At 36.3% G+C, this 21,084-nt stretch overlaps 1 protein-coding gene across 8 annotated transcripts in view; it reads left to right on the top strand.

The window, feature by feature from the left end:
- rims2a (regulating synaptic membrane exocytosis 2a) overlaps window positions 1-21,084 on the top strand; it is a 201,449-nt gene that overhangs the window by 122,544 nt on the left and 57,821 nt on the right. For 3 of the 8 annotated variants that reach the window (XM_047360417.1, XM_047360419.1, XM_047360421.1), the window contains exons 12-19: window positions 2,149-2,195; window positions 2,553-2,665; window positions 6,867-6,914; window positions 10,804-10,934; window positions 11,298-11,490; window positions 12,998-13,151; window positions 15,880-15,948; window positions 17,871-18,009. In XM_047360417.1, coding sequence (XP_047216373.1) covers window positions 2,149-2,195; window positions 2,553-2,665; window positions 6,867-6,914; window positions 10,804-10,934; window positions 11,298-11,490; window positions 12,998-13,151; window positions 15,880-15,948; window positions 17,871-18,009 — 894 coding nt within the window. Of the gene's footprint in view, window positions 1-2,148; window positions 2,196-2,552; window positions 2,666-6,866; window positions 6,915-10,803; window positions 10,935-11,297; window positions 11,491-12,997; window positions 13,152-15,879; window positions 15,949-17,870; window positions 18,010-20,423; window positions 20,541-21,084 lie in introns of all 8 variants that reach the window. The other 5 variants (XM_047360416.1, XM_047360418.1, XM_047360422.1 and 2 more) reach the window with 2 other exon arrangements.

A 21,084-nucleotide genomic window follows, 5' to 3' on the forward strand; every position in this document is an offset into this window, starting at 1 on the left:
GTTTTGATTTAATAAAGTCAATCACACAAATAGGATTCCGTCTTGAGATGTCCTTTTTGTAGAGCAAAACTGCCCTGGGACATATAAGCAACCAGCCTGAAATGCCACCACAGGGCATATGAAAATAAACCCACAAAACTGAGATTATTGTCCAAAGAAATATTTCGGTTACAGGTCTAGATTTTACTGATCAGTGGATAGTGAAAGGTGGATAGCAGGTCACTGTGATTTGATTACTTAGGAAGGAGCAGTTGTTGTTAGTTTTGTCTATTCACATCTGAATCACTCAGGACACATGGTAATACCAGGTCTCAACAGGGGCTTAGTAGCAATACTACAACAGTACTGGGGAGGAACCAGTAAACGGTAAATTAAGTTTAAGGGCTGTACATATTGTACAGCCCTGCTCATTATTTCAACTTGTGCACCTATATCATCTCTTTTGATTGTCACAAAGTAAGACCAGTGTCCATATCCTCGTGCTTCTAACTTAATGCATGGTTAAAAATGTTATAGCACCATATGAACCTGAAAAATGAACAATAACCTTTGGTTGCAGTAGCATAATCTCTTACTCAAAAATGAAAAAAAATACATCTAGCCTTTAGCTTAAGTACATTTACATTAAGAAACAACTATTTTAACAAAAAAATCACTGTGACTTATATGATGGCAATTTATACTTCACTATTTTTACGTATTAACTATGGGGTATGCATATTGACAACAACACAGAGTAGATTCCTATGTACAAACTCTGTCTTTATTACTTGAGAAGTAGGAGTCCACAATAATAGTAATATAATCCAGAGGGGAAGTTCAAAATAGCGAGGCGATGATCTAAAATCCAAAAGTACAAGACAAACGAAAACGCTGGAAAGCTGACCAGAACTCGGGACGAACTATCAAAGATGGAAGGGACCCTGGAGACTTAAATACGGTAGAGGTGATTACAAAAAGTGAAACATATAAGGGCAAGATCAGAGAGATACCTGACGAAGGAGCCAAAAGCAACAATAATTACAGCGACCAAAGCACAAGAACATGCATGACATATATTTAAAACAGAGCCCCAGTACTTTAGCTGCTAGCCACTAGGCAGATAAGTAATCATATTTGTTTTGCCACCATGCACAATCAGCAGAATTGTAACCGAAGTTAAAAAAACATTTACAGCTCACAGTTGGAAAAATTCAGCAAAACGTGACATCTTGGGGTCAAATCTCCAAAATAACTATAAGATGCCATATATACGCAAATGAGTTGTTAGGGAGGCATATCAGGACGTAGCCTTTACCCTCCTATCATCACCAGTGTAAATTGCTAAATTTGTATGATTTTCAGCAGAAAACACTACACGTAACTTTGGTGTGAAACCCAGAATGTGAAAATGTGGAAAAGCACCCATGCCTACTCCTAAGTATGGTGGGGGATCTGTAATACTGTGGGCGTCTTTTTCTTCCCAAGGTGCCCTGGGGAACCATGTTAGATGGCATGACATCATAAACTCTTTGAAATACCAGAACATTTTAAATAATGATCTGGTCTCTTGTAGGTCCCTTTTTGGTGGTGTTCAAATCCTGGATGCATCAGGAAGGGCATCTGGGTATCCCAAAACTTTTATTGACTTTTTCCTCAATGTTGATATGTATGGAGGGTCATTTTTGACAAGTTTTATATTGAAGGGTGAGTTAGGGATGTTTGTGACTCTGTCTATAATTTTCCATTTCCATTTTGTACAAAATAGAGACTTTAAAGGGAAACTCCGAAAGGGAGCAAAGCTTGTTCTCCTTTAAAATTAGCTTTTAAACGACCAGCGCCACATTGTCTATTCAACTACTTTTCCTCCACTGTCTGACTTTGTCATTCCAGTCCTAATATGGGATTTACAAAAGTTAAAGGTCAAATTAAAGTTATCTTTTCAGTAATCGCTTATCTATATGTTTCTGAACAAAAACTATTACAACAAAAAACACTGGCACTTTGCATTCTCAGTTCCTAATCTAACCTGCTTTTACCTGCTGAGGAGGCTGTTGGCAGAATGAAAACTAATGTGATAAAGGGTATTTAGCATTAGCTTATATTGGTCAATGTAGTTCCTTCCCTTATTAGACTGTTCTTTTTACTTACTGATTCTTTTTTTTTCAGAGATATTCCAAGGATACCTGACAGCACACATGCACAACTGGAATCAAGTGAGTGTTTTCATCATCTTTATCAAGAAACACACACACACACACACACACACACACACACGCACACACACACACACACACACACACACACACACACACAAACTCCAGGTAGATTAAAGGTTCTGGGAAGTTAAGTTCTGGAGAAAAAATATTTCGGGATTCGATAGTGGAAACGCCCCTATAGATGTCTCACAGGCTTTTCCGCACCTGTTTCATCACAAAAGGTTTTTGTCCTACCTATATTTGCGTTTATATCTGTTTAGTCTCTTTCTAATTTATAGATGACTGTCAATGAATGTGCAACATAACATTAACATCAGCACTATTTGTTCTAACTGTATTTCTATGGTCTGCCAGGTTCAAGCTCTTTTGAGTCTCAAAAGATGGATCGCCCCTCAATCTCTGTCACATCCCCTATGAGTCCCAGTATGCTGCGGGACGCCCCTCAGTACCTTTCAGGACAGCTCTCAGTAAGTGACATCAACTTTACATACACACCAAAGCAGGAAAACTGAATTGTTAGAAAAATTTGACTACAGTTGAGACATTTTGTAAATGTGGTAAACATTAGAATGAACACTGCCTTACAAAGTATTCATACCCCTTAACATTTTCTACAGTTTGTCATGTTACACCAACAATCTTCAATGTAATGGGAATTTATTGGGATTTGATGCCATAGACAAACACAAAGTAGTGCATATTTTTTCAGCACCCCATATTACCATTATACAGAGCCACTTTTCATTGCCATTACAGACACGGTATCACAGAAAAATGATGCTTCTAACAGCTATGCACATTAAGACACTGATATGTTCACCCATTCATCTGTGAAAATCAATTTTAAGTCATGCCATAGATTCTCAAATGGATGTTTGTCTAAAATTTAGGTCATTTCAATATAAGAAATGGCTTAGATCTAAACACCTGGTTCTCAAAATGTGGTAAAAGTACCACTGGGGTTCTTTGACTGCTTTCTGTAGTAGAACATATTTGGATATGAACTGTTTTTAAAGTACAAATGAAGCAATTTAACTAGTGTAAGCTAAACTTAAGCTAATTAGCTTAATATAACAAATGATTATTGTTAAAGCAGTGCCTGTGACATCAAATTTTCATGATAAATTCAATTACATTTATTGAAAGGGATCATTGATAAAATATTTTAGAAAGTAAATTTATGTCACTGAAATGTACAGTTATTGAGATATATGGTCATGAATTTGACTAAAAAGGCATTTCCAGACTACTCCATTGCAATTTTGTTGTGCTCTTTTATGACGTCAAAGGGGACTGACTGCTGTTACAATGGTCAGCAACACAGACAGCAGCGAAGAATCTGATATTTCTTTAGATATATTTCAGTCACTATCACAGAGAGACGCAGCAGAGTCAGAAGAAGAAAGTCAGCTTTCATCAGATGGCAGAGCACCAGTGCTGCGGCCTGTGGACGGATGTTTAATTCAACCAGTCTATTTATGCTGGATGTCAATTTGCATGAATCATACTGCACTACCAGGAAACAGAACGAGTACTACATCTGGATTTTCAAAATAATTAACTAAAGAGACTACATTTTGCTATATTATTAAATACACACATATATTTATATATACAAATGTGTATATATTAGCCGTTGTTAACATTAGATCAATTAGATCAGTTATTGGGTTCACTAGTGTTATAAACCGAATAATTTAACATTAAATGCGCCAAATTAAGCAACAAATATAGCTTTGCTGCACTTAGTGAACTCATCCTTTGTAGAACAAAACATAATGAAAATATCCGGATGCATAAAACGAGAAATGAAGCAGTTTAACTGGTTTAACTTCCTCAAAATGAGTTGTTTTGGACTTGGTACCGCATTTATCACTGGCTTTTATTGCACCATTTCACCATATGAACACTGTTTTTAACTCAACTTGGCTTCAACCTGAACCATTTATCATTGACGCTCACACATTGAATGACCGGAGACTTCCCCCTAGACGTAATTTCCAGGCGTCTTTGGACTTGCAAAATTTAACCTCGAAATATGCTTATTTTGTGCCACAATTGTCTTTTATCGCATCTTTAGTCCTATTATTACGTCAATTACTGCATAGTTCCTTCAATAATAAGATGTTTTCTTTCAATTTCTGAATTTGTGGGAAAAGCTTACCTTTGGTTTAGTTTAAACCACTCATTACATTGATGCAGTTCAAAATATTTTAGGAACCCCATGTTGAAACTAAAATGAATGACAGCAAACCAAAAACTTGCATCTGGATTTTACAAATTTTTCATTAATGTGCTCCGTGATCAGCTTAAGTGCCAATAGCAATACAAGACAACAACATTGTATTTGTCTGGGTTCTGTGCTGTAACAGTGTAGCAACATCAGATGTGTAATGAATGGTGACTGACTAAACAGATTATTACCGTAGTTTTCACTTTGTTTTAGATGTGCAGCAGCCATATTGTATATAGAGGCCTGGGTTGGTCAAAAATGACCTCAGGTTGGAGGGTATTTCTGTTGATTTTTCCAACCTTGACGTTGGAAGTTTTGAATTAGTACAAACAGAATGCATAATTAAACCATATCCTTCAAATAAACAAGTGGGTTTTATTGTGATGCTTTTCTGATATTATGGCAAAACACAACACATTGTGAAAATGTAAGTCCTGTTGTTTTACTGTTACGTTCACTAACATGGTACTTGCTAGATAAGGTTTCAAAACCACTGATCTAAACCATAGGATTATAGCTCTGGCTGTATGTTTTGGGTTGTGTTACGATGGAAGGTAAACCTCCGCCCCCAGCCTCAAGTCTTTTACAGCTTCAATGATTGCTCCATCTTTAGCTCCATCCATCTTCCTTGACCCTGCTGAAAAAAATCATTCCCATAGCATGATGCTTCCACCGCCATTATTTACTATGTGGATGGTTTGTTAAGGGTCATTGGCATTTTTTTTGTTTTCTGCCACACATATTGTTTTGCATGTAGGCCAGAATTTTCAGTTTTGGTCTCTGATCAGACCACCTTCCTCGACATGTTTACTGTGACTCCTACATTGGTTGTGGCAAACTGCAAACAACACTTTTTATGGCTTTCTCTCAACATTGGTTTCAACCTGACAGTCTTCCATATTGTAAATTTGTGAAATGAATGACTATCAGTTGTCCTGCCAACACATTGTCCCACTTGAGCTGTGGATTTCTGCAGCTCCTCCAGAGTAACTCTGGGCTGTTTCGCTGCTTCTCTGATTAATGATCCTCTTGCCTGGCCAGTCAAGTTTTGGTGGACTGCTATGTCTTTGTATGTTTGCAAATGAGCCATACTCCTCCTGTTTTTGGTTGTTATGTGTGTTGTTCATAAACTAACCCTGATTTAAACTACTCCACAACCTTATCCCTCACCATTCTGCTGTTCTGTGGTCTACATTATGCTCTTTCTTCTCTAATCTTTGCTAATAAACCTCTAAGGCCTTCACAGAGCCGCTGTATTTATCCTGAGAGTAAACTACACAGCCATAAACACTTACCAATTAGGGGATTTTTGCAGGCAACAGTCTGTACTGAATTCTGTTGAGGGGTATCAAATGAAATAGGGATCAATTGAATCACACACCACACTTTTCAGACTTTTTAAAAGTAAAACGTTAAAATCAGTCATTGTTTTCTTTCTGCTTCACAATTAACAGTTTTTTGTTGGTCTCACATAAAATCCCATTAAAATACTTTGAAGTCTGTTTCTGAATCGTGGAAAAGTTCAAGGGGTATGGATACCTTTGCAATTATGCCACACAAACCATGACTAAAGTTCAGATGATAGAAGGGTCTCCTGCACTCTACTTTCACCCTTCAGTCTGGCCTTTTGCCAATCCAGTACAGGACTCTAGATCAGGTTACGAAGTGTGTTGTCCATTATCTAGTCTAAGAAGCCTCCTGGGGTAAAATAGGTAAAGGGTTGTACTAAACCCATGAACAAATCAACTCTTGAATTGAGGATCCACAGGGGAAGCTGATTTAAAAATAGAGTATCACCTCCAATACACATCTTGCTCAAAGTTCCAGAAAGAGAGATAGTTTGGCAAAACAAAATCTCTCACTATTAGTTTTCAAATTTATTTGTAAATTTTGCACTTACTGAGGCTCATGGTGAACTATTTAATGCAAGTATCTCATGATATAGATACAAGCTTAAAAATCTACAATTTATTTTAGTCATCAAATTATCTCTTATGTTCACTTTGTGTGGTAGAGCTTAGCTTAAAGCAGATCAATTGCTCAAACAGTTTATTTATCCTCTTAGTAATTTGGCTGATTTTAGGCCTGCCTTACTACAGTCTTCATTGGTTATTTACCAACTTTCGTTTTGCAACACTGTAATGCAAGCTCTGGAGCAGAGAGAAGACTTTAAGACGAAACCTTAAGCAAGAGAAAAAACCAAAAAAATGGAGGTCATGTAAAACAGATCAGGTAAGCTCTTGGAGAAGAAATATTGTCCACTTATCCTTCTTAGTTGCTGTGTAGTAAGAGTAAAGTCATGCCCACAGATGTCCAATGTAAATACAAATTCTGGTTGTTGTTTTGGAGTGAAATGTGAAGTTTTGGTTTTATTGCATATTCTTTTTCTTTCTTTTCTTTTTTGTTTCTTTTGCTGTTGAATTTTGCTTATCCAGAGCCAAAGCCTTAGTAGAAGAACAACGCCTATTGCCCCTAGGGTCCAGGTAATGGGCCCTGTATGAAGGGCACACACTATCTCTTTGGTTTTTGCTCACTTACTGTCGACTGGCTTTTCCCCCATATTTTGGGAAATGCATTCTTGGGGAAATCTTAGCATCAAATTTCCCTCTCAAAGGAGTGCATTGTGTGATTTCTCTTCAGTTTGATGTGTTGGTATCATGCTTATATTTGATTCTTCTTAGTTATTTCTCATTTTAACCCATTCATGTCATTATTTTCTAATGCATGCTAAACTAAACTGAACAGATCTTGAAAGGTTCTCTTTCATTGTCTTTTTTTGCAAACTGTTTTCATTGATCAGCCCCAAGTTGGATAATTAGAATTTTGTCTTTGGCAACCAAGGGGGAGGTTTTTCAATAAGGATTGTGGGCTTGGTTTTGGAATTGTCTTTGTGTCTTGAATCCATAACACAATAACCTAATCTTACACCAATATATACAAATTTAGCTACATTTTGTGCATCAACATAATGTTAATTATCCAATCATTGCTGATGCCTGTGTGGTTGTGTGTTGCAGGGACAGGGATCACCAAGTTAACTGTCCTGTGGAAAGTTAATTGTACCAAATTACGCTCTTCTTTTCAGATGACAGTTAACAATACCTGCCAGCAAGCAACTTCATGCAGATCAGATTTTCAAATGTCTCTCTTTACAGAAAGGGAGCATTCTTTGAAATTTCCATTTGGAATATTACAGTAAAAAGCTCTGGCATGTGTGGATTATTGACTTACAGTGCAGTGAAACAATATATGCCCCCTTACAGATTTCTTCTGTTTTTAAATTTTGTTGGCTGCTAAACCTAATACTGTAACTGGTTGTGCCACTCTTGGCAACAACAACTGCCAACAAGTAATAGCAATGTGAGTTTTTAGCATCACAGAAGAATTTTGGCGCACTTTGATGAACAGCCAGTTTAAAGTCATGCTACGGCATCTCTATAGGAATTAAATCCGGACTCTGATTAAGCCAATCCAAAATATTCATTTTATTTTTGAACCAGTCAGAAGTAGACTCACTGGTGTGCTTTGGATCATTGTCCTGCTTTATAACCCAAGTAGGATTTGCGATATTTTGCTAGTGGCCAGAATTCATAGTTCCATCAATGATGGCAAGTCATCTATGTCATTAAGTAGAGGAACAGCCACATAACCATTTTGTGTGACTGTCAATATGATGTTCTGAAATTATGTTTTATGCCAGATGTAAGAGGGACTTTAGTCTTATCAGTCCACAGAATACTTCCCCAAACATCTAGGTCTTTTTGTTATTTTTGCTCAGCAGTGGTTTCGAATTTAAAACTCTCCCATGACTGACATTTTTGCCCAGTCATTTTCTTACTTGTGAATTGTGAACACTGACCTTAACTCAGGCAGGGGCGGCTTACAGTGCTCGATATAGTATTCTAGGGCCTCCTGTAGTCCTCCTAATAAGATGCACAGTTCATGTGTCTAATTGAGTGTACAGGTGTTTTCATAAATATTCATTATGGGCTTCCAAATACATAATACATAATAAGTTAAAGTGAATAATTAAGGTTATTTTGAGAGATGTACCTTTTCCAAATTTGTGACCGAATAATTTTCTATGCTCTTTCTAAAGCTATGACCTGCTAATACTAGATTTAGCCTTTTTCTATTTTTGGTGATTATACTTAAGAAGTATCACCAACAGTGTTTGAAATATTTTATTCTAGCCTTGCTGCTGTAAGCATTGAATAGCTATTTGTATTAGAAACAAACATGAAAACCTGCCAAGTTTGTGAGAAAGCACTCACTTCAAAAGTTTTAGTAATTTATTACAAAGATAAAATTATTTGGAGTTTAATGTCTACACTGTATTTAAAATCTTATATTAGCAGTTAGCAAGATTAGTGAAGGTAGCTTTGATTGTAAACCTTAATATTTGTGTTTATTCCCCAAAGATGTAGATTCTTACCTTAGCTTGGGAATTTCCAAAAGTCTGAGAACATTTGTAAATCCAACATGTTCGATTGCAGACACAGTTTTTTTTTTTTCTTTTTTTTACCGCCATAGAGGCCTTTATTTTAAATTTTTCTGACAGTGGGCAGACAGGAAATAGGGGGAGAGAGAGGGCGAAAATATTCAGCAAAGGTCTCCGGGTCCAGGACTCGAACCCGGGACGGCTGCTTCGAGGACAGTAGCCTCTATACATGGGTTGTGCGCTTAACCAAAAAGCCACCAGCACACCAGCATTTAATTTTCATGCCATCAAATGAAGACAGCTCCAAGTGACCCTTTGCCAGTTGTATCCCAAGGCACAATCTCATTTTAAACACCTCACTCATCCTAAAAATAGGTAACTTTGAGTCTTGAGTAATTTTCTGATGGTGTTCATATATTTCTGCACATATTTTCTTATCTTTTCCTTTTGAATTTTTGAATGAAGATAATGACAATATAATTTGATAATCTTGCTTTTCTTGCCTAAGTAAACTTTACTGACATGTCTTTAATTGTTCCTATCGCATTGCTGCATGAAAGGTAGTATTTGGAAACAGTGGACTCCCTTTCCATGATCTTATTTTGAATGAAGTATGGACAAATGTTTTGAAGCCTTGTTTCTCATTTCATCTGCTATTCTTAAGGCTTCATGTGAACCTTTCCATCTTTTAAGGGTCTTTCACAGGAGTCCATACTTCCCTTTAAACCTGATCAGCATGATTGATTTCTTCCTATAAAAACTGATGAGTATCGAAAAACACACACAGCTCAGTCAGTGGTACAGAAATCATTTAAAGGCATGTTTCAGACCATGTCAGCTTTAGCATTTTACTTCAGTTTATTTCAGTTAGAATAACATTATGGCTATTAGTATTAATTTATATGAAAGGTTTTATGATACATCTAGCTGATTAAATGAGATGATACACAATACTAGGTGAGTAATATAGACGTTTTGGCTTTTTTTATTTTTATCAATGTATTAGGATTGATTTCACACATCGAGTGAAAGCTTTACACAGAATGTGTATAAAGGATCTGTGCTCTGTATAGAATTAAATTAATTAAATTTAATAAATTAGATTTTGAATCAGAGTTCATCAAATACATTTCAGATTCACTGATAGCTGTAAAATTGTTCTTTAGTTTAGCACTGATAAAACACTACAAAACAGATGTCAACTGTTTTAACTTTACCAGCAAATGGCCAGCCAGTTGCATTATCCCTGCAGTTCTTACAGATTATTTGGATCTTTTTAATCCCATTTTATTTTAGATGCCCATAATGATGCCACACAAATGACAGAAATGTTGTGGAGGCTTCTTAGATGATTTCCTAACTGAAGGTTGTCACTCAGCCCAACATCAGTCTTTATTACACTCAACTCAGCTCTGTTAACACAACAGAGCAGCTCTTGAACAACTTCCAGAGCGATCCTAATAATAATAATCCTTCCCATTTACTTTGTCAGACGAAGTCACATGTTGACAAGCCAACAAGATAGCATTGGGCGAGACAGGCTTCACTTTGAGGAAAAATATTGTGGCATTTTTATTTTACAAGACCTCATTACACCTCTAAAATATATCCAATAAACATTATTCATCTCTGCAGGGAAGGTTGTTTTTTTGACAGGCTTACACATATTTTTTAAGAAAAAAAACAAAAATAACACAGTAGAAATGACAAAAAAACACAACAAATGCAACCGATTAAAAACAATACACTCAGTGAAGCTAGGCATAAACTGATTTGTACTAACGTCTGCTTTGGCTTGATGAAGTCATCTTCTCCTGCATTAATCCCTCTGTTTTTGTTTTGTTTTGCCTCTTTTTGTTTGTTTTTGTTTTGTTTCTCCTTGTTGGCCCTTAGCAATGTTTCAGTAAGTTGTGTTGGCTCTGCCCCTACAGGTCAAACTCTGGTATGACAAAGTGGGTCATCAGCTAATAGTAACCATTCTGGGTGCCAGAGATCTGCCACCCAGGGAAGATGGTCGGCCCAGGAACCCTTATGTCAAAATCTACTTCCTGCCTGATAGAAGGTAAGACTAAAATAACTTGGTAACGTATTATGTCTATTATTTAGGTCTTTATCATTGTGTCAATAAACTGATTGTAACAAAATATTACACTTTGTTGGCATTTACAGCTGTGTTTTACCTGTTGCTATCATTAAAAGTGTTGATTGTGAAGTTTAGATTTGCATTTGGTTAAGTCAATTCCTCTTATGTATAGATGGATCGTTCAAGAAGTGGGAACTCTTGAAGCATTAGTGCAATAAACAAGTTTCTAATCTCAATGAGCATGGTGTGGTGCTGTAGTGCTGTGTTCTATGTCCTGTGCTATGTTGCGTTAATAACTCTTGTATTCGCTGCTCTCCCTATTAAGGTTCTAAATAAAAACAGTCTGAATTATTGTTCCTCCAGTGATAAAAGCAAGAGGAGAACAAAAACAGTAAAGAAATCCTTAGAGCCCAAATGGAATCAGACCTTTATGTATTCGCCGGTCCACCGGCGGGAGTTCCGTGAGCGGATGCTGGAGATCACATTGTGGGACCAAGCCAGGGTCAGGGAAGAGGAGAGTGAATTTTTGGGGGAGGTAAGGAAATCAAACCTCAGCGTCATTCCCATGTGAAATTATGTAATCATGTGGCAATTTCAGGCATTTCAACTCTCCATCATGTCAAACAGATGTGTCACCCACAGACAATGAGTTCTTTGTCTTTTTGAGATTTTTATTAAAATGTCACAAATACAGATGATCCTCTGTATTTTCCAGTGTCACTTATACATTTCTTCAATCAGTTAAAGTTAGCTTTTTTATTCCCAGCCGTAGTAACTTCTCATGACTGCAGATGTAATGCAAGAGAGAAAAAATATAATTTTTCAAACCTAAATCAATGAATTTGTGTATTTAAAATATGTGGGTAAACTTTTTTGAATAAAACATTTATTTTCTTATTTTAATGATCTGATGTTACGTATGTAATGTATAAGTGTATTTGTACTGTAGCAGCTCAGTAGCATAAAGATCATTTTAATTGTGTATGAAAAATATTTTCTTTTAATTTAATCATGAGTCATTTTACTCATTGCTTTCTCGAATTTACTGACTGGTAAATGTTTTGGTTAATATTTTCAATAAGAAGCAACATTAGTACAGATTGTCTGACATTTTTTAGCTAAGTTCCTCTTGCTGGTTGTTCTGCAAAAATAACTGCCTTCAAAAATATTTTAGAAATTCAGAAACTATTAATTGTTTCTCTGTCATTAAGTAACATATTTAGTCAAATGACCAAAGACTTAGAATTAAAGTTTAAGACTTGGACTTGACTTGGTACTTTCATGTGTTTAATTAGGATTTAACTTGGGACTTGCAAAGACCTGAGACTTAATGTGACTTGCAAAACAATGACTTAGCCCACCCCTGTCATGTAGTCAGCTATTGTAAATAATGATAACAAAACAATACAGCAAAATTACCAAACCTCACCATTTAAATTTAATTCTTATGAAATCTGGCTGTTTTTAGACTTTATATCTGCCTCTTTTTGCTGTGTGCTCTGAACTTTTCTGTCTTCCTTAACTGGAATACGTCTCTTTAACAAAGTTTTTAACAAGGCGTAATATGTCTGATAACCAGTATACAGGGATTTTATTAATTCTAAATATATATGTTTAGTTTCTGTCTTCTAATCCATGACAATCTTCTTGTATATGAAGGATTGCATCATTTAATATCTTTCACATTTTCTGAGCTGCCTAACAAGCTGGTTCCCAGCCAGAAAGAAGCTGTTTTTCAGAAGTTCATTGGAAAAAAGACAGTGGTCAATGGTTTTAGGAGAAAGGGCATTCATGGCTTTCTTTTAACTGTACTTCTTTTAAAGTCTCAAAATTTCCTTTTTCAGCTCTCTATTTCCATGTGGAGCCATGACATGACAAAGATGTAAATTCTATAAGTCCTTAATCTGAAACTGAGAAAGTTTGGAGGATCTGTAACTATTTCCAACAAAGTAGATGAGGAAATCACCTGAAGTCACAAATTACAGGAAATCACATTATCCATTGATGTGTTGATGGCTTACAATAGCAATTTCTTCTGGTAGATTCTTATCGAGTTGGAGACAGCTCTCTTAGATGATGAACCTCACTGGTACAAGTTACAAACACATGACGTGTCATCCATGCCACTCCCACGTGCCTCCCCTAATGTACAACACAGGCAGCTCCACGGAGAGAGTTCAACACGGCGACTGCAGAGTAAGTAATCACAACTAAAGCTTCACAACCAAAGTTTCAAATATGTTTTCTCACTAAACATTCATATTAAATGCTGCATTTCATGTTAAATAGCTCAATTTTACGCTTTATTAAAATGCAAAATTTATTAGCACAATTCTTTTTGTTTGCATACTAGAACAGAGATTCGCATGATATTAGACAAAATATTTTTTTTCACTTTCTGTTACACATCAACATTACTGCCTCTGTTTTTACAGACCAAGGCTTATATTCATATAACTCAGGTAATGGCCCCTGTATAACCTGGTCTTGCTGCTCTGTGGAGCACCCTGATGTTCTTCTTTCCTTTTTAAACATGCATCCCTGTGCTCCGACTTTCCGTTTCTATTCCCTAAGGAGTGCATGTTTCTGCTGCCTTATATGGATTTTAACATGTAAACTTAGACTGCTCTTTAATCTTCTCTGGGTAGCAGATACATGCACACTGCAGGGAAGCAAAGATTTAGGACACAGCGCTCTCTTTCCCTCTGTGTATTCACCTATAAACTATCTTACAATCCCACCCTGCAACACACATGTATGTCCTTAAAAATATCCTAAAAAATGGTCTTTGCTGTTTTATTAATTATTTGTTTTTGAAGGATTTTATGATAACCAAGGAGTCCTCTCCTCCCTGTTTTGTAATTGTGATGTGGTCATTATGAGGTTTTCCCATTTTCAAGTGCATTTATTGGCTTGTCAAGCTATTTTGCTCTTTGGGCTTTAATGTAGTTTGTGTTTCATGTACACTCTTTTCTTTTTCATAAATTGTCATAGGGAACAGTTAAAAAAATTCAAAGAATCCTTTAACTCAGTTATTATGATTTTAATATGATGAAACTAACAAGCAGAACACTTTACCATAAATGTGTCTAATTAAAATTTTTACTCCTTTGAAATTCCAAATTGCACATTTTTAGGTTTTCTCACCACGTACCCATTCTCTGGCCATATGTTTGATTGGTTAGATGACCGTGTCGTCTCTGTCATCTACTCTGCACTAGTTTTTCCAGTTACAACTTTCTTGCTTCTCACCCGAACAGTTTTCTGAGCATTTGTATTAGTGAGAGGTAAAAGAGCTGACAGCTGTAAATAAATTCTCTTCCAGCTGAGATGACAGACTGGCAGTAGCACAGACAGAGTGCAGCATGTGTTATTTCTGAAAGAGCATGGTCTGTTTTTTTTTTTTGGCAGAGCACCTGGATGTACACGTTAGAAATGATAGAGCTCTGATGCTGGGTGAAATAAGCTCTCTAAACTGTTGACACCTTTATCTTCAAGAGAGATTTCTGAAGCTTTATTCAAAAGATTTGAGGTTGACAACGACATTGGGGAAAAAGAGAATGAGTTTTCTAACTCCAGCTAAAATAAAGCTGACAAGAGGGAAAAAATAGTAATGTAAAATAGAATATCTCTGGAGGTTCCACTTTTCAGAAAATCCTTATCAAGGCTGTCAAAGTGGAAAAATAGCATTTCTGAAATTCAAAACTAGTATCAGAAAGATTCAGAACTTTGGGGTTCTTTGCAAAATATAAAAGAAGCAGGTCAATGTTGCACTGCTGTTTCAGTTTTTCCATCATAGAAGGAGCAGTTATTGTGATTCAAAGTAAATCAGTAAGTAATCAGTAAGTATCCACCATACTGATTTTAGGCTTTTGTAGTTTTACATTGGGTTGCTACCATTTTATTTAATATCCTCAAGAAATGTGCTGAAAAAGATTTATTTTTACTGCATTTGTAAACAAACATAGTCCTGTAAATAGATTCCAAACTCTGATATTTTGTTTTACACTTGAAAAATAATTTGATTAGGATTATTACACTGTTGCTGCTGCTGACCCCTACACTGCCTTTCTGTTTATTTTCAAGATGCAGTTCAAACTGTTATTGCTTGTTTTTAGCCATCTTAAAGGTAATATCTGCCTGAGCCTTTGCACCTTTCACTGCAGCCAGAGCAATAAGTCCCATCAATTGTTGTTAGACATTCCTGGATCCACACTCAAAAGGCAAGGTGATGCAAATATAGAATAGGTGTTAGGACCTATTTTATGGAGCAACCATTGCACATTAGACCTCTACAGACTGCCGGACATTTTTTGTCTCTTTTAAAAACTCTGCTTTAGTTCACTGCCTTTTAATTCTGGTTCAGAGGCACATTTTGTCTTTTTTGTGCAAAGTCTTAAAAATTATTTTACTTATTCGGTTATATTTTGTTTTATTGTAGTTTACATTTGCTGATGAAGTAACTACTGACTTTACTTTGTGCAGCAGATTGGTCAACTGTTGTTTTAAATGTGCAATAGAAATACAATTTCAATTGACTTGACCTTAAAACTGGGATAGGTTATTCAGTACAATAAATAAGAGGCAACTTCTCCATCTTTATATTCTGTTTTGTAACAATAATAGTAAGTACTACTTGCACACACTTATGTGTTTGATGATTTATATATGTTTTTTGTAAAATCCATCGTAGAACTTGTAAATAGGTTACATGATTCCAAAAGCAAGCAGCTTTTGCAGTTAATTTAATTTTATTTAAAATAACGCTCTTTTGAAGGTGAAGAAGGTTTGGGGATGGTGTAGTTATTTTATTTCTAGCAGAGCTGTTCTCACCTACCACTGAAGCCTCGCTAGATGCAATACACAGTGACCCCTATTTTTTCTCTTTCGTCTTCCCTGTCCTTTTTGTGTCTGTATTTTAAAGGATCGCAGAGGATAAGTGACAGCGAGATATCAGATTATGATTGTGAAGATGGAGTAGGGGTCATAACAGGTAAGTAGGAAGGTCATATTAGTCATTATAAATCATTTCAAGGACAATATATCAGACCTAAGTTTGATGAAGTCAGTTTGGACATGCAGTAAAAGGTTCTTAAGTCTATTGTGTTAGTATGTTATATAATCTTTATAATTTCAGTCAGACCCTTATTTATCATCTAATACTCAAATTACTCTTAAACTTGCACAGTGTGTAAACTCTCTATTAGAACCTTATTAGAAAGATAAAATGCTGCAGCCCATCAGCAGAAGCAGAGTGAGGATTTCTGGGCATTCAACTTGCTCTGCAATGATAGCTGTCTTGCCATTCTTACTAAAGCTCCAGTACTACACCCACACAGTGCTGCAGAAAATGAGAAGCAGTATTGCTACCAGCCAGAATATCATAGAAAAATTCAGGAAGATGTTTATATGTATAGCTAATGATGAATGCATGCTAAAAAGAGCTGCTTGCTTGTTTGGCATGTGGTACTCTTTCACATCCCTATTTGGAAATGTATGCCACAGAGTAGAAGAAAGGGAAACGGGTCTGGAAGCAGACAGTAACCAGTACCACTCATATAGACAGACATTCATACACAGATAGAACGACCACTGCTCTCTTCTTACTGATAGTAGCACAGGTGAGCAAAGGTTTAAACATGATCAAGTCTCTTTAACATCAGGAATTCACTGCATCATAAAGTCAGCTTCCTTCACTTCCTTAACAGTAACAGACATACAGATTCACTAAACCCTTGTGTACTCTGTATTGAATTTCAAGAGAAAGTAGAGATGTATTTTCTTGTTAATTTTTAAAATTAAATACTTACATTTTGTTGTTCTTACTGTAGGAGACACCTTAGTAAATACTGGGTCCGCTGACATCTACTGTCTGATTTGGAATTGCTGACTTTAGACGTGATTTCTTTTTCTAACATTTGCAAAGCGAGTTTGTTTTGCTTCAACCTGTGTCCTACTTCTGCACGGACACAGCTGATTCTTCTTGTTAAATCCTACTAAGTATCGGCAAAGGTTTTTGTCTTTTCAACTGACAGTCTGTTCTCATGCATGAAGGTGCATGTCAAAAAAAATTTAAGATTTCATTTAGCTCTGTATGGTGGTTAATTATCCTGCTGCAGGAGACTCACTACTTCAATGGCAATGTTTTGTTTTTACTTGTTAACTATGCACACAATGGTGAATGTTCTGTGATTAAAATCAAAGAAGAATATAAAACTAAATATTTAGCATATATATATATATATATATATATATATATATAATCAGGACAGGAATTGCTTATAATCAGTTATTTTAGTGATGTCGTATATAGATATTTTTGGACCATTATATCCAATTTTGTTTTATCTTTCCTGCTTTTCTACATATTATTTAACTTAATTTAATGTGCTGCACACTCTGCTGAATATAAATCAGGGTTAATAGAGCTACACATTGACCTTAACCATGGCTTATAACCATGTCTGATTATTAGTTAATGAACTCTTTCAGCCTGAATGAACTAAGCAGTCTAGTAGAAAAAAGAATCATTGTTATGTTTCGGATTTTTAAAAGGCTATTTTCATGTTTAATGAACAACGTTGACACAGCAGATAAAATACACTTTATTTGAAAGGTAGCCCTTTTTATTTTTGGAGTACAGCAAATCGACATACTGAAAATTTGTCAGAATGGCATTTAGTCTCACCGAGAATTCTTCTAACTTATGATAGTATGTGCTCAGTTAGACCAAATGATCATTGGATGTTGTTATTTATCATAAATCTTTCGATTGAATCAATTAAAACATGATTACATTTACATTTTGCTGTAACGGTTTTGGCAAACTGGTGTGGAACCATTTAAATAATCTAGAGCTACCACCCCCTTTTGTCATCCCTCTGTACTATCAGCTGTCAATGCTTGTTTTTATAGATTATAGGCCAAATGGGAGAGACTTCCGGAGCTCCACCTTGTCTGTCCCGGAGCAGATTATGTCGTCTAACCACTGCTCTCGGTCAACTGACATAAACCGGGCACGGTCGCGCTCTCCAAGTGTTCCACCATCCTCCAGGTAACCATTGCTTAGTAAACTGCAGGGCGGGCCTTTTTTGAAAGATGAGTGTTTGTTTTTGTTTGTTATGTTTGTTACAGTTAAATTCATGTAACTGTGAAATCTTCTACATTTTTATTTTCTGTCTGGAACATTTTCAAGATTTATTTCTCTGGCTTGGGAATGCATTTGAAACAACTTTGTAGTTCAGTTTAAAGCAGTGTCATAGGTTCTTTGGTAATGAGTCCTCTATTAAACTCATCTATATAAGTGCTGCTGTCTCCTTAGTGACGTGTAAATAAACCGTTGGGCCTAAATAATACATAGAATCCCACTTCGTTTTTAAACATTTAAACATAATGCTCCTTAAACAGTAAGGGGCAGAATGTGGTGTGAATGACATTTACTTTGACCCACAGCAGAAATCATAACACATTCTTTGACCTTTAGCCACCTCCTTCATAAGGGAGGACCATCACTGCATGCTGTTGACTAGTTATAATTTTAAAGACACCCAAGTTGTGTACAGATATGGATATTTGGTGTTGTTTAAAACAACTTGAATGGAGCTGTAAATGGACTAAATTGATCAAAAATGTATATTTTGTCTGTTTTTATGATTTTGATGTGTCCATAAAGAATTTCTCACCTCTTTCTGAAACTAATTTTTTTTTTTCATGCCATGCTATGAACATTTGCAACAAATGTTGAGTAAACTATGTGGTGCTGACATGTATTTCACCCTCTTTCTGGAAGATGCCGTCAAGGGAGAGTTATTAGTTATCCTCCATCAGCAATTATTTATTTATTTTTTTTGTTAGGTTGGAAAATGTCGATCCAAGAGTCCATTCACTGCCTTGGCACTGCCAGGCTGCAGCTACTTTCCCCTGGCCAATCAACTTTATTTGTTCTTTCAAAGACTGAGCCTAAATCAGTGCCTGATACAAAAAATGCACTTATCTAAATTGTCTGGGAGAGTACTTTCTTTAGTGTATTCCATCTGTTTTAATTAAAAACATCTGGTAATTTATTTAAAAGTGTTGAAAATGACACTGAAAACTAGTCACACTAAATTTGGCTGGCATTTCAGTCATAGCAACGACAATATTTAAAAAAATATATGTTTTTTTAAAGCTTTTTTTTCTTTAAAATGTATCTCCTGTTTCATTTTATTCTAGCTTTTTAATGTGCTCAAGCAGAAGCAGCGGTTCAGTAATATAGCTTCAATGACAGGTGGCTTAAAGGGGGCCCTGACCCGAGGTCACCAATCTGGTGACAACGTGTGGTTCAAAAATTCAGCATCAAGGAACAGTGAACATAACCACTGTTGGCTATATTGAATCAATGCTTTTGCCAATCCCCATCCACACACTTCAACTTATTGAACAACTCAGCTGTAACAGTACCTCTCTTTGAGACTCAGAGATGTAGCCTCCACCCCCCCACGCATTGGTACTTATAGATCATACAGACATGACAAGATGATGTCTCAGGTCTGGCTTGAAAGTATTTTATTAAAGAGCTAAGATTTTAGTCTCAGTTATGTAATGACCCTGGTGTCATTAGACAAGTTCATGTGCTGCCCTGCTTTCTCCTTTTATAGAACTGGTGTGTTATGTAGTATTACCTCCATTTGTTTTAGGACTCATCCTCACTGTCTTTTCCACAGCTTTCTTCAAGCTTTTATTCTTCTTTTCTCTGTCTGAAAAAGTTACATCTATGAACTACATTCCTTTAGTGTTAAAATTCTGTGTCTTTGGAAGATCTTCCTTCTTCCTCCTTACTTTCCTCAACTCTCCATGTGCCATCTTTCTGCCCATGACTTGTCTGTTTCCAAATGTCCCCTCTTTCTGTCTGCTTTCGTCAATGCCTTTCTTCTTCATCATCATCATCAAATCAGATACATCTCTGTCTTTTCTCCTCCCTCCATGTGGCCGCAGCCATTTTCTCACCTTACCTCGAACCAGACATACTCAGCCTATTGATGATCCTCAAAAGGACCTCAGGTATATTTTTGTCTAGGTTTGCATGAAGCCTCATCTCAACACTTCCACTTTTTACCCAACCATTCTTATTTATCCACCCACAAACCTGTGTTGTTTTTCTACTTTTATTTGGATGTTAACACATGACACCAACACTTTGGTATGTTTTCCTACTCTTCACTGTCCATTAAAAATTAAGACGATTATTGTATGCTTGTGGAGTTTTGTCCAGTAGAGGGGGTTCCTCTAGGCAGAAATACGTTTGATGTTTTATTCTTCAGTATATCTGACAATTGTTAGGTAAAATTGGATAAACATGCAGTTTATGACTGATGTCTTTAACAGAAATCCATAACTTAACTAAGTTCCAAATTCCCATTCAGGTTTTATTGATGACTTTACCTGCTGTGTGGGGAAAACAATTAAATGCCTACCATATTTTTTTGCCAGCCGCAACCATCGTGTGTACCCAATCTGCAGAGAGGAAGCAATCAGGTTATTGCGTTCCACTCGGATGACCCGTGCCTATTCTGATGGCGCCTACTCCTCCGACTTTGACTATGAGAGGTATTGAAGTGTACTACCGCAACATCTGTGCATCATGTTGTGGCCTCCACGAGTTGTACCTCGTTCGTCTGTGATTTTTTTTCTGTGACCGTGAGAGTGATGACTGAAAATGATATCTTGTCTGATATCAGTTTTTTTTTTAATAAGTCATCACAGCTTTGGAGTTGAGCAGTTGGAAAATGACTGTACACAACTGCCTTTGTATGTTGAGACTCCGAGCTATTTGTGCTGCTGATGTCAGCTGTATGTATGCTGGTCGTGTGACTAATTGCTGGCCAACACTTGACTGTTCTTATTTTAGCGGTGTTGTTTATTTGTCCATTTCCATTATACAGCTGCACTCTATGTTAACCAGTGGTGTGGAATTTTTACTCTTGTCCTTTTTTGTCCTATTTGCAGCAGTTTTTCACTCATACAAAGTTTGGCATCTTTAATACACCTTGCTCTGGGCTGCACTGTAAATTTGGCTTATGGCTATTTTTGTCCTATAAGAATGGACTGCTATGATGTGGTCCTGACAGCAATTCATTTCCAAGAACATCGT

Source organism: Girardinichthys multiradiatus, chromosome 3 (assembly GCF_021462225.1).
Source record: "Girardinichthys multiradiatus isolate DD_20200921_A chromosome 3, DD_fGirMul_XY1, whole genome shotgun sequence".
Classification (NCBI taxonomy): domain Eukaryota; kingdom Metazoa; phylum Chordata; class Actinopteri; order Cyprinodontiformes; family Goodeidae; genus Girardinichthys; species Girardinichthys multiradiatus.